Raw genomic sequence first — 15,126 nt, 5'->3', positions numbered from 1 at the left:
AAATATTTTTTTCACATATCTAATAGATGTAAAAATAATACCATTCCTTTCCTATATATTTTGTATGCATTTGGTTGGTAATTAATTAAATATTTTCATTAGTAAAGGCTCATTTAAAAAAGTATCCCTGTCTAAGTTGTCTTTGTATCTGTGTTTTGTTTCTTGATTCTTTGTTCATGGTGGGATGGGGGTTAGTTAGGAATATACTTTTGATTGTCTTGCCTGTTTTTTTTTTTTAATATATTTTTAGAATTTGTGTTATATATTTTATGCCCATCCTGTAAGTGGCGATTTTTCACTGTTGGCTTATAAATAAATAAATTAGCGAGCAACTGAATGGCTTAGATCAGTGTCTAGGCCTAATTAAAAGTAATTAAATAATAGCCTTTAAATGAGCATGTTTTTAGTGCTTTAACAGTAAATGAAACTTGCAGGGTTGATGGTTTTTCCCAGATTGAATCACATACAGTTTAGGCCTATTGTGAAAGTAAAAACACTTGCTATGCTATGTTAAGAATAGTCATTTTTAAGTACTGTAGTTTATTGGTTAATTTATTGATCAATCTGTTGATCGATTGATAAAAAAAAAATCTGATGATTACTGATTGGGTAGCTATTTAATTAATTAGTTAATTAGTTTGTCATTGAATGATTAATTAATTAATTAACAGATCTTTCTGCTAACCACTGCATATTGTTGCTTAGGTCCTACAAACAACAGTGTAAAAAACATATACATATTACAACATGCAAGTTTGTGGGACAATACAGGTGTTTGTGAAACATGCACATATTTCCTGGCTCTTACTCTGATTGGACAATTATTAAGTTTGATTGACATTCCAGAAAGTTTCAGTAATCTACTGATTGATTGATAGACAGACAGATTGATTGATTGATTGGATAGACAGATTGATAGATTAATTGATTGATTGATTAGATAATAATTGATTATTCCATTGGTTAATTGTTAGACTGATTGGATATTAGTTGATCGATTAATTTATACTAGTTATTGATTTTTTGTACATGTTTGTTTAATTTATTGATTGGTATATATTGGTTTATTGGTTGATTTATTAACAATTAGCTATTGGTAATTTTGCATATAAATTGACTCCCTAAGTGATGATGATGGTTTTTTTTGCCTTAAAATTTTCAAAAAGGAACAAAAACATGAAAACAAAGAGAATAGAATTGCAAGATGGTTGAATGCCTTGATTTTGTATACACGCAATGAAATGTTAAAAAAGTACTAATACGAGATAGGGGGCGCCCTATTATAATTTGAATACAGTTTGAAACTCGAACATCCATTCTATAGACGGAGAACACGTTCAGTACGAAGGCCATTTATGGTTTTTTGAAGGATGCCCTCTAGTTCAAGGTAGTACTTTATGAGATAGGATTACGTTCCAACGAAACACCAAGAGTCAGACTTCTTGTAGTTCTATACTCTTTGATAAAGCTATCAGTTCAAACAAAACTAAGTATCTAACTAAATCGATGGTACAATTTATGACCAAAATCCATCGCACTAATGGTGTTGTGTTGTTCAATGATGAAGTTCGGATTTGAAGGTGGCAATATGTCTTGGTATTAAATACTGTAGATAGGCTTGTTTAAGGATATTTAATAAATTAATCAAGGGTTTGTATAGTCTAGAACAGTCTTAATGTTGTAAACAATATTTTTCAATTCAGTGGTCTTGCCTTAATGTTAGAGAGGTCACGTCTTAATCCCAACTCCAATCCAGGGGTCTCTGATAGTGGGAGTTATTTTTCATGGTTCGTCACAGCGTCTGATTTTCATAATTCGTTTAATATATTTTTCTTGTTTTAACTTTCCAAACCTTTTCGTTTCGATGAGAAGCATCCTTCATAATATTTGTGTTAGTTAATGCCAGCATTAATTCTGAACTATGTCTTGATGGCAAGTTTCAGGAAAGTTGAGTACTCTACGAAACACAAGGCCCCTGGGAATCTTAATGAATACGAGACAGAAGTTGTAAGCATTTTATGAACAACAGCGATTTTAACATTCACATGTGCAATCAGAAGCGTGTCATACCGGTACATCATTTCAAATAGTTGACGTATGAAATAAAGATCTTTAATTGTGCTTTCTGTTAGTGGAACATGTTTGTGCTGTTCTTCTAAAGTAGATAGTTAGTACATTTGTCTTATTGTGAAAAGGCTCCCACTCGACAGTAATTTAGTTCACTTTTGAGGTGTTCCTGTCTTGCGTTTAACTTACCTGTTACCAGATGTTGTTGTTTTTGTGTTTCTTGTATATGTGTTGAGATGAAAAAATAAATAAAATGAAATGCTTCACATAATGATGGCTCACTGGATTTGAACCCAGGACCCTGGGATTTGAATTAGTTTTGAAATGGTTTTCCTTTTATCGCATCCACATTATTTGTACATGGTGGTAAAGTTTAAAATGGATCGGGATGTGAATGTTTATTAAAGCCAGACTCTGGAGGTAAAACATTTATTGATACTGTATGTTGTAACTGATTTTCCTAAGACTAAAAAATAGTGTTGGACGAAAAACGGTTAATGAAATACAGATTTTTAGTCTCTGCAATTAACACCCTTGGATCTTTCTTATTGTAGATACTCAGTATGCATAGATAAATAGACCAATCATTTTACAGTTTTATAAGCATTTCTCATTTGCTCTCTGTCACCTTTATTCTTTTTTGATAAGACAGCCTATATTATATTGATTCATGATGTTTTCCTTATTCTCGCTGATGAAGGCCACAGGAGTGGCAGAAATATCCAAGTTTATAATAAATCAGTGTTCTTAAAGTCTACTACTGAAGTTGTTTCATTATTTTCTATATATTTATATATATACAACTTTTTTAGATTTTCATCCTTATTCTCAATGAAGTATTAAATGATGTAATTTCTATAAATCTGCTGATCATTTAAACACTTGTTATTATTATTAAGGCTGTTATTATTGAGGTTGTTCTTACTGTACTAAATTTTTACTAAGTATAATTAATCATTAGGGCCAATAAAAAAAATGATCAGTTTATCACCCCTTCATGCGTGTCTTCTCTGGGAAGAAATAGTAGTAGATATTGTTTGTATTATTTCAATAAAGTATTTTACTTTGAATATTCCCCAAGGATCATATTTGGCTTTAGCAAAATAAAGAATGAAAATAAAAAGCCTCCCTACCTCACTTTCTCGTCACTTTTCCAGCCTAGTTAAGGTGATAAACTAATACAAAAATTTTTTGGGCCTTAGCTTATCATTTACCGCCTGAAATATTGTAAGTTTTATGTTACCTTTATTTGAAACACTTATATATATACCAGGAGTAACTAAATCTCAAATTATAAGTCAGCTCATTGTTAATGCCGCCCACATAACTGTTTTTTATATAAAATATAATTTCATAGTATTGCCATAACCACTTGAAATACTGGGCCCATGAAATGATATTTAGAAGTGAGAAAAAAAAGAAAGATTTAATTCAAATTAACCAGCTAATGATGTAACTGTAATTTTTTCTTTCTCAAGTTACTAAGTGTGTTTGTAAAATTAGCATTAAAAAGACTAGGCAGTATAGCATTAACTGCTATTGGAAAATGACAACATCTGATATAATATGACATTACATCATTTACCATCCTCCAGAGTGACAATGTAAGGTGACAGTTACACATTAGAGGTGGCAGAATATGGATGTTTGCTAGACCGACATATGGCCAAAAAAATCCCCAAACAACTGTGTAATACCCCTTTTACACTGCCAAGAGCAGAATATTCCGGAGTGATCCTGGATGCATTTCCCATTTACATCAAAACGAAAAAGTCTGGGTTGACCCCAAGTTGCTCCCATTTTACACCGGCAACGAACTTGGGTTCAAATACCGCCCTCAATTTTTGTTGCGATGATGATCATCACTTTGCTCGAGTTCCTCTTCGTTACGAAGGCGCAATTATTGTCAATATCGAAGAATTGTATTTGCAGATTGTTTTTAAATTATGATATCAAGTCTATACCAGAGCGCAGGGGGTTTAACTCGAAAAGTGTCTAGGCCTAGCCCGTTGCTAGCAAAGTTTAGTCCTACCTGACCACAGCTGCGGTAGGCGCAAGGTAAGGCCTAACTCCGGAATCGAAGTTGGGTGTTGTCTACACTGGGGATTCTGGAATGCACCCGGGTTGTCCAACACTGAATGCGTACCGCACATCGATCCCGGGATGTTTGGCAACCCGGGTGGTGTTTTTTGATATTTATACCAACCAAAACTCGGTAGTTTTTTGCCCGGGTGTTGCAAAATCCCGGGTTGTCTCAGTAGATTTGCTTGCAGTGTAAAAGGGGTATTATTGGTACTGAAACCTGACAGACCCAAAATCTTTAAAATCAATGGCTCCTTTTTTGGCAGTAATATATGTTTTTGCCAAGAGGAAAGCCCAAAATACTATAGGATATTTAAAAAAAGGGTGTTTGTAAGCTTTAACAAAAAACCCTTCCTAAGTGTCAATCAAACTCAACAACTGTCCTTAGCGATAATATCCAAGGGGCGGGGAAAGGTCCATTCATCGATTTTAGTCCTTTAGTTTACCGTAGTCCAACCAAAAGGTATGTAGACAAAAATCACAATTACATCACCTGAATACTGCAACATATTTTAAACTTACGCAAGGTGAGACAAGTCAAGGATTCAACACAGCCCTTATGGTAATCCTAATTGCCATTTAATGTTGTTAATATCTTTATGTAGACATAAATATTATATAAATAGCCAATTGGTATTAGTTTTTTTTTTTTTTTGTGTATAATAAGTAATGCCATCAATCATGCATATTTTAATGGTATATATTTCAAGGTTGTTTACATTAAGCTTTCTGGGTTTTGTGGGGTTTTTAGTGTTTAGTTTTTTTCTCCCAGTTTTAAACAATTTCATTATAGAAATACTCGAAACCAAGAAAAATGATTTCACTTTCCAATTTATAGGTCTAATACATAATGACAGTGGCTATTGTTATACCAGTCATTTAACAAATCCAATATTCTGATTGGATATAATAGTATTTTTGGTAACAGTAATGTCAAATCAGAATTAAGAATTCATTTATAAAAATAGTCACAGTCCATTCCTAGTCTGCATACCCTTACATTTCTGCCAACAAAAGTGATCTTTGTAGTAAAATATCTGTAATTATTTAAAAAAAACTCATTTATTATTCCTGTTTAATTCTAAAACTTATGTAATTTTTTAAATAAATAGTTTTTTACAAGGTTTTTTTCAATTATTTGGGTGGCAGTATATTTTAATGTTATTTCTTTGTTGCATCCAACAATAGGATGGGAAAAAACACCAATAACAGGAATAAATATAAAATACAACATATTATTATAATTTAAAAATGTAAAATGATTAAATAAAAGTAATATTAAGAAAGAATAGCAATAAATATCAATAAAAACCATACAAAAATCATTTATAAAAGAAAAAAACCTGCAAAAAAAGTAAATAAGGTCAATAATAGAACATTTAAACTGATTGAAACTACAATGAAAAATATCAAGACTATCTTTTTTATAACTATCTTCATGCTTTTTAATAATATACCAAGCTAAAGACCTTTACCAAGCTAAGGACATTTCCATCAAGTTTTTCATTAATTTAACATGATATCCTTATTCTGTTTTTTCATGTTCAGCGCATTGAGAACTTGCTTACTTGTGCTATATAAGAATGAATTATTATTATTATTATTATTATTATTGTTATTAATATTAGGTTTTTAAACAATAAATAAGTATTACTAAACTTACTACTTAAGCCTATATTCATCTTATTACTTTAAATATTTTTTTATGAAATTATGACTCATATTTATAATCGATAATAACAACTTTCAGGTGATAACCATAGAAAGTTCATGAGAAAATCTTGCCGCCATGGTCTACGAACATGTCTCTGATTTTGGACAGCCCTGTGGGATGCCTGATAATTGTCATTACATGATTCGTACTCCGTAAAATGTCACCAGTTTCGGAGAAGTTTTTTTTTTCTAAGTTTGTTGGAAGCTGATCAAGTTTTTGTTGTTTCATTACTTCCCACAATGCAATTTTGTGTATTATATCTTTATTCAAGGCTTTCTGAGAAATTAAATCAACATAGACCTCATTTATTAAGTGAGTGAAGGTTTAAAGGTCATCATTAATGTTCAAATGGTAGGTAGTTGTGTATATAGAACAAATAGTGATGAATATTAATTGACTCTTGAGCTGGATTTGAAAACTGCGTCCTTGATTGTTATACTACTGCTCATTCATGTTCAAATTCAAATTCAGATTAATTTGATTCACTCTCAAAAACACATCAAAATGCAAGTACAGTAACATCTCCCAATTACAAACCTCCCAATTACGAACTTTCAATTTCACGAACCCAATTTCCGACGATGAGGTCATTACGAACGATCGTATTGAACTACAAAAACACTTATAATTGTATTTAAAAGTCTTCAAAAATAATATAAAATGTTATATCAACTAAGAAAAAAAAAACATTTTAATGAATAAAGTGACATAAAACTAAGTTTAAAGCATGAAATATCGATCATTTTCAGCCGATATTATATTACATTTGAGCATGTGCTAGCCCTGTACTTTGTAGCATAGGCCTACCCACACCACACTGGGATGCTATAAAATTTCGCTCTCTGAATTACAAATTTTCTCTGTTCGGATGGAGAGGTACGTAATTGGGAGATGTTACTGTAAAGAAATAGTGAATTCGAAATGAATGGAAAGGGAACACCAAAACAAACACCATAAACTTAAAAAGCTTGTTTGAATGGTGTTTCCAAACAGCCACCCCTATCTAAACTACTGTAACTTAAAAAATAAATAAAATACAATTGTTGTACTATTATATTTAAATCTTAATTATCATATTACTATATTGTCATATTTTAAAATCATTCTTACGTAATTATGCATGGGATGAGAGAAGATTCCCCCACCGGATGGGTCAAGGGCCTTCCCCTATAAGAGACAGGAGCTTGTCTGGGCCGTCAGACCATAAAAAATATAAAAATAGGGCTCACACCAAGCCAACACATGTCTGTCACAGTCTGAGATTGCCATTTCCGACCATCCAGAGGTTCCTATTCTTAAAAAAATTTCATTTGGAAGGTTAACCTCTTATCAAATCCTTCTCCCAGCTCGGGCCTACAAGCTCAAGTCCCCTGTTGGACAGCTTAACCACCCAGAAAATATATCCTAGAGCCGCCACTGATGAAAAGGTGGACGGACTGTGTCCTTGATGTTGTTATACTGCTATTTATGCGAGGTTAACTGATGCTTAGATGGATGAAATTATTAATAATAAACGAATGAATGGAATAAAAAAATGGATGGATAAAGAGATAAATGGATGAGATGGGTAAATGAATAAGAGATAGATGAATGCGGAAGATAAATTGAAGGATTGATAAATGAGTGAAAGAATTAGGTGAATGAATGGATGAATAAAGAAAGGAAGGAACAGATAATAGAATTATATATTAACAAAACTTCATAAATATATGAATGAAAGTATGAACGAAATAAAGGAAAGGTTGAATTATAAAATCAATTTCAAATTGGCGGACAAGTATAGAAAGGAAACAATTGAACAAATAAATTGATGAATAATGATGGGAATAATTCATAGGTGAATGAATAAATGAACAAATGAGGCGATCAGTGAAGGGATTAATGCAATATTGAAGGGATTTTCTTGACGAATAAGTAAATGAATTTAAAAATAAATAGATTTATAAATAAATGGTTGGATAAACATGTGAAAGGATTTAAAAATATATAAAGGAATTGTTAACTTATATGTAAATAAATTGATAAATTAACAATTGATAACAATACGATATATATTTTATTTTGCCCAAAGGGAATTTCATCGGGTGAACATGAACAATGAATATAAATTAACTGATGAAGTGATAAAAGTGTTAATGATGGAAGGACAAAATAAATGGTAGTTTTGTGGGGATAATATGTCAACGGATAAGGTGACAAATAGATGAAGAGGTTGAAGAATGAATAAAGGAAAACCGGGATGAATAAATAAATGAATTATTGAATAGATGAAAGGATTAATAATTGAATTGATGAAGAAGTTGATGAATGAATAAACAAATCATTTGATGGATACATGGATGGATGAACAAACAATGAAAGTGTTGATAAATGAATGGATGGAAAAGAAACAAATGGATACAGGGATTGATGCATGAATTAATGAACGTATAAAGAGATTGGTGATAGAAAGGTAAAGTAAACTAACAAATGGATTGGTGAATGAATGAATGAATGGATTAGGTATATTGAATAAATATAGGTTTATGATTTAATAGCTAGATAAGTAAATTAATTTTAATAATATACAGATTTATAAAGCACCGTTCTATGGATGCAATTATTGTATTGTTAATTAAATAGATGAATAAATTATTTAAAATATTATATTTATGGATGAATTACTTAATGGATTGATATTTTTTAGTTGTGTTGGAATAAATGAATGATTTATCAAGTAGGAATGAATGACTGAATAATAAACCATTAACCAATGAATTGTTGATTAAAAAAATTAATGAATACAACCGAAATGATTGATTTACAATTTCTTGTGGCTGTTCAATTCCGTGTAGCTATTTTTAATATTTGATAAGCAAAAGAGTTGTACGAAGATAAACATTTTAACAAATATAAACCCTAATTACAATGACAGCTGTTATAAAAATGTGAAATACAATATTTTTATTATTGAAGGAAGTATAATTTGAAATATAACCGTGTAGCAAATGTCCACAGGTAGTCATTGTGTAAAATAGTAATTAAGGCGGAAGCTAATGTGTATATCGTTTTACCTGTTCTGTCCATGTTGTCTATCACAAATGTACTCTAGTGTGATGGTTGTTTAATGTGGTTAGGTGAGGGATGTGGCATTAATGTCATACGTCAACATTGTTGTCAAATGTCACAGAAGTTTCCTCCGGTGTACTCCTGAGACGCAAATTGAACTTTGATCTGCAGTTTTAATGACAGAAGAAAGATTAAAAATTTTGAAATGTGTTGAAAAGATTATGTTAATGTTTTTATACAAATCTTTGATATGTGTTTTATTCTCTGTAAATGCTATTGTCCACTGAGAATTAGTTCTCATATCCAAAGTACTGTAGAATATTTTAAATTAATCTAACTAGCAAGACATATATATGTGCCGGGTCTGGGGGAAGGGGGTCAAAATTGGTGTTCTCCCTCCCCTCACCTGCAACAGCCAAAAGAGTCACTAACCAAGTGTGAAATCATGTAGATAAAAGAGATTAAACTGCTAAAACTCTTAAGTTATTCCTACAATAGTTAAGGATCCGGGAAACACCCCAAAAGCATGCTCTCTCTCATAGGTTTTACTGCATTGGACCTCTGGTCCTTGACTGCCAAATGTGCCGCCCTGGCAAAAACAATCAGCATCCACCACCAAAACCTGATATTCTCTGTTGAGGTAAACAATGTTTTAAAGGGGTTTTTTCAGATTTTATCTACTACAGTATCTTTTATTGAAGCTTACTGCTTCTTCTCTATTATAGAGCAGTGAATTTAACCATGGAGAAAATAAATTAGATTTAACAGACTAAAGTCTGTTAAAAATGCATTGTAACTGGACGAAATTACTTTATTGTTATTTCCAAATACAGTAACATAGCATGACATATTGATAGAATCTATGGTCAAAGTTGAATACACTATACTTGGAGAGGTGACAAAATTAGCTCTGACGCGCCAACATTCAAATTACCCTCTAATTGAAGAGTTCAAAAATATATCATAATGCAATCAGTTTAAAAAAATGTAACACCTATATATTTCTTAGGCTTGTTCTTAAACAAGATTTGTCCGAGTTTAGAACAGAATACATAAAAACTCGCTGAAGTGAGAGAAGTTTAATTTCCTTATTGCTAAAGAAACCTGGGAAAATATGATATCCTAATTAGTTTAAATATCATCTTGATTAGAGAAGAAAAATATCTATTATAATATTTTGTACCAATAATGATGATGATTTTGGGGCCACATTTTTAGCTTCCTTCTTAGCACTCCTAATTTCTTTTTAGTGTGGCATTTATAAAAGTTTTGAAAATAGCGTAGCATTTCAAATAAGTGCCAAAGTGTTTATTTATTTAGAATATATCTTAATAAGCGCATCTATTAATATTTGGTGCTTAACGGCAAAGTAATTTATGTTTGTTATAATCTTCATTTGAGATCAGTGCTTATTCGTTCATTTATGGTGTGGTAGAGCTGCTGAACATTATAGAAATTAATATTTTTGCAATACCCACTCAGGAACAGAGAATTGTGGAAGACAATTTGATCAGCAGTAGTGCCAGTGGGATGGGTTTGCGGTAGGGGTGTTTTTTGCAGAGTTCCCCTAATAGTAATGGGAAAAAGATATTGATACTGCTTTCTGATAAAAATAAAACAAGAATGACATAACATGACAATATTGAATTAGAGTTCAGAAGGATTTGAAAGCCATTGCTGGAAGAGAGTCAACATATTGGCAAACCATATTAAAATTTTAATTTTTTTTTTATATTTTAAGATAATTTATGGTATGTTTTTATCATTATCAAGAACATGAATATTTTTTTTTCACCTTATACTTTACATCCATCCCTTTATTATTGTCGCTATTTTTACCATATTATTTTATAGATATTCTTGTTATTATTTTATTTAATATTATAACTTTTCATTATATATTGTTTTTGTTGTTTTTACCATTGTGATGTTGTTATGTCTATTATTGCAGGTACTCCATCAACAAATGGACAAAGCCATTGAAGAGGTCATGAATTTAAAGAAAGAAAATGCACAATTGAAGGAAGAAAATATAGCATACAGTAACAAATTTCTAGGCCTGGAAACGGAGGTGAACCAGTTAAGACCTTTGGAGAAACAGGCCACGGAGCTATCATTGGACCTACAGGAGGCCAAGCAGAAGGTACGTGAATTGGGGCTACAACTTATGGACAAGGAAAATATATTATCTGTGCCACCTGAGCCTTATGATCACAAAGACCGGGCTGAGTTAGTTAAGTTGAAAAAAGAAGTTGTGAGATTAACGAAAGATGTTGAAAGCGCCCAGAATGAGATGTTGACGCACCGGGAGAAAGCTGTGTCATACCAACAGCAGCTTCTAGATAGCACGAATACTCTGCTTGAGGAGCAAGATGAAAAAGAGAAATTGTTAATTTTATTAGGTCACACACAAGACGAACTACAAGAACTGAAAAAGAAAACCAGATTTGAAGCCTCAAATGCCGACTCTAAGAACGAAGTAAGCTTCAAAGAATTTGTAGTATTAAAACGTGAATTAAACTTATTGAAAGATGAGAATTTGCGATTAAAGCAGGGAAGAAAAAGTTCTCAATCTTTGCCATGTTTGAAAGGCTCGACCACGACGTCTAAAGCCAGCATCTGGTCACACAGTAGCAAAGGCGACATGGGCTTAACAAATAGTGCATCGAAATTAAGAAGTATTCCACATTCGTTAAAGAAATATTGACAAAATCTTGGATTTTTTAATGCGTAGATTTTTTTGTAATCATGTAGAATGGTATTAATCGTTGCATTCAGCACCATGCAGAATGTTTTAACATACGCTGATCAATAAGCTACGCGCCGACAGCTGTTACATCTTTTCACCGAGGTATTAATCTAATCTTATCCATTTGCGTTTTTCTTCGTGATTGATGAAAGATAAATGAGTTTGCGATCATTTCAAAATTTAGTATCCAAGGCATAATTGGTATACGCATCATCCATTTCCTGACTTCCTGTTAATTAAACTATCCCAAAAACAGCTTCACATTTGTGATGTTCTTTTTTCTTAATTTTTTAAATGTTACTTTTTCAATCAGTTTTGTACATCTGTCTGTATAGGCCTATTGTTCATGGTTTCTGTTTTTTGTTGTGCAACCTGTTTTAATGGCGGTACATTCTGAAGACATTAGCGCTAATTGCTATGTTTCAGCTGTTCTGATTGGCTTGAAAATGACAAGCAGATTGCCTAGAACTAGGGTGAAATCAATCATACATCAGCGTGCCAGGTGAAAATGACGTCTTGTTTGACTTTGACTCTGCCGACAGAACATCTTGGAACCGCATCACAGCGCATCCTTCATCCACGACCATATACATCATCAGTATCTCTTTATAGGATATGCCATTGGTTTTGATCTGCGTGGTTGTGACATTTCGTAACTATTAAAATAATAACTCCCTATCAGAAACCAGCCAATGACCTTGACGGTAATTGTCACTAAGATCATTTTGCCATACCTGTCTCTATCCTTAGTTAGTTGTTGACCCAGAAAAACTCACCCTGAAAACTACACCAGTATGTAAACAATATCTCTCTTTTTAATGTTCATTAGCATCATTCACATGAAAAATAAATCAATTGGAGGGTAAATCATGTGCTTCTTTTTATGATGGGATATCAGTGTGGTAAACAACGTCAATCATGATCGCAGTCTATTACCCCCCTTCCTCTGGTTATTAGTGTAAATATACTAGCATGCAGTATATTACTTTATTGCTTATTTACTCATGTGTGGAATGTTTGTGGTTATTCATATTAACGCCATATCAAAAAATAATCACGTTTCTCATCTCATGAGATTTTTTTTTTTCTTTTTGATTCACGAAGGTGACCACTGCACATGCACAACATGTCTAATCTTTAGCCAGACCCCGGTGCATAAGGATATTCATTGCTTACAAAGATGGCCATATAAAAAAATATTCATGTTCTTCTTCTGATCTGTTGACATTTTTTCCCCCTGATTCTTGAAGGTGGCCCCTGTATATACATATATACACAGTGTGCCTAGGTGTTAGCCAGACCAGTGTGTATGTTCAAATCCAAGCTAAAGACCTTTCTTTTTCATCAAGTTTTTCATAACATGACATCCTTATTCTGTTTTTTATGTACAGCACATTGAGAGCTTGCTTACTTGCGCTATATAAAAATGAACTATTATTATTATTATTATAATTATTACATAAGGACACTCAAGAAACATTTTTGCATTTGTGTAGGAGTTCTGTGTATTTCAGCTTGACGAGATAGAATAAAATAAAATATAAAGTTATGAACCACAAAAAAAATTTATAACTGAATGGATGAGAAAAATTTTTTTTGGCCTAATAAATGTTAGCCCTCTACTAGTGTTTTCCTTGCAGGTTTATTATTTTCTTTCCTGTGTGCCTGGAAGCATGATGTAATTAAAGTTCAAGGAATAATTATAAAAAAAATAATAATTCCACTCTTACCTTCTGCAAAAGAAAAAAAAAATGAGCATGAATCCACTATAAACAAAGAAAAAATAGAGTTTATGTTAATTAAATAAATAGGTCTGTTTGTTCTTTGAAAAGAGGTACCTGTAATGCATAGTAAAATAAATCTAAGGGAAGGTTGTAAATAAACAGTCTTGGGTTATTCTGCAGACATTCTCATACCAAGCTTTTTTTTATGTAGCCCTATTTGAACTGGTACAACCTGTTGATGGTTTTTAAATCGTGTGAGTTACGATGAATTTTAATGTGTCCTGACGTTAAGGAATTCTGGATGTTGGTTAATGTACTCATCTACTGATTGCCTGAAATTGACTTGTGTCTAGTTTGGCACGATAGATTTGATAACCTTTTCCTAACTAAAAAAAAAATCAATGAGAAATTTGCTTAAACGGGTGAATGGTGACATTTTATTTATTTATGTTGGTTTAATGAATAGAAACAGCTGTAGAGGGAGGTAAGCTACAGGGATGGTGAGGAAGGTAAATTATTATTATTGTTGTTATTTACATTGTTTTTGTTATTGTTTGTTGTTGTTTTTGTTATTGTTTGTTATTATCATTTATTATTATTTTCTTGGTCTCATGAAAATGACAGTATTCTTTAGGAGTAGTGTTTTTCCCTACTGTGTTATTGTACTGAATACTCAGTATGTTTCCCAAATAGGGATTTGGGTAGGAATCGAACCCACAACCTCCAGATAACTAGCCTGGTGTCATAACCACTAGACCACAAAGTTTGCACTAATGACTAGTGTTGAATCTGATTCCCAAGTAGTAGCGGGTACTGCAATGCTACGGAATTTCCTGATGCAAAACAACACAGAAATTACAATATTCTTGATAATAATGGATTGAAACTTACATACTTACCTTCCAATCTCACTCAATGCAAAGGCAGTGGTTTTCTGAATGTTGTCCAGGTATAACATAAAAATACAAAAGAGATAATTGAAAAAGAAAAATGTAAGGTAAACAAAAAAGGAATTAATTTCAAAATACAAGATACAAGATTCTTTTATTGTCACTGGTACATAAAATACAAGTAAAATTCTTCCCGATGCAAAAAAATTAGTATAAAAGTTAGACATATAATAATAAATTAATCAAGGACATAAATAAAACAGAAAATAGAAAAAGATACAATTATTTACAAGAGTTAGTTACTGAAGTTTATCTATAAAAATAGACGAGAGACCAATGAATTAAGTGAGAGCATCAATTTTTAGAAGTATATTGATTAAAATTATGGAAATCTTAAGCCACATAAAGACTTTGTTTAGAATATCATTCTCTTTCTTCGGTCAAGTGTACTTTTTAATTGAAAAATAAAGACTTTCAAAAAGTAGATAAAAATATAATCAACTGGAAAAATTATATATTATATATGCTATTAATAGGCAGTCTATAATATATTACTAGTAAAAAATAGTAAAATACCTATTTGTGTACGTAGTATTTTTTTAATGATTTGTGAGGGAGCACTTCATCCCTAACCTTGAGTATAAGCAAAATACTAATTATTATATTTTACACTTTGTTTCACATACACTGTGGGATTCCGCACTGGCAAATGTTTGCTTAATCCAACCACGGCATCTTCCTTTCATAAACGACGACTTAAAGCTTTCATTTGCATCTCGGCAGGATAAAAATGAATTGATTTATGAGTAAGCTCTTTTTTACCTACATTGTACTTATATCATTTCAGATTGA

General features: G+C 31.9%; 1 protein-coding gene across 3 annotated transcripts in view; it reads left to right on the top strand.

The window, feature by feature from the left end:
• Positions 1 to 11,923, top strand: part of LOC117117118 (spindle assembly abnormal protein 6 homolog) — a 47,769-nt gene extending 35,846 nt beyond the window's left edge. For all 3 annotated transcript variants that reach the window (XM_033261319.1, XM_033261320.1, XM_033261318.1), the window contains one exon: positions 10,863 to 11,923. In XM_033261319.1, coding sequence (XP_033117210.1) covers positions 10,863 to 11,618 — 756 coding nt within the window. In that variant the 3' untranslated portion in view covers positions 11,619 to 11,923. The remainder of the gene's footprint in view (positions 1 to 10,862) is intronic.
• Positions 11,924 to 15,126: the final 3,203 nt, after the last annotated feature.

The sequence above is a fragment of the Anneissia japonica genome, unplaced genomic scaffold (assembly GCF_011630105.1).
Source record: "Anneissia japonica isolate Jap-2015-1 unplaced genomic scaffold, ASM1163010v1 scaffold287835_len3118868_cov185, whole genome shotgun sequence".
Classification (NCBI taxonomy): Eukaryota; Metazoa; Echinodermata; class Crinoidea; order Comatulida; family Comatulidae; genus Anneissia; species Anneissia japonica.
This window is presented reverse-complemented; position numbering and strand designations above follow the sequence as displayed.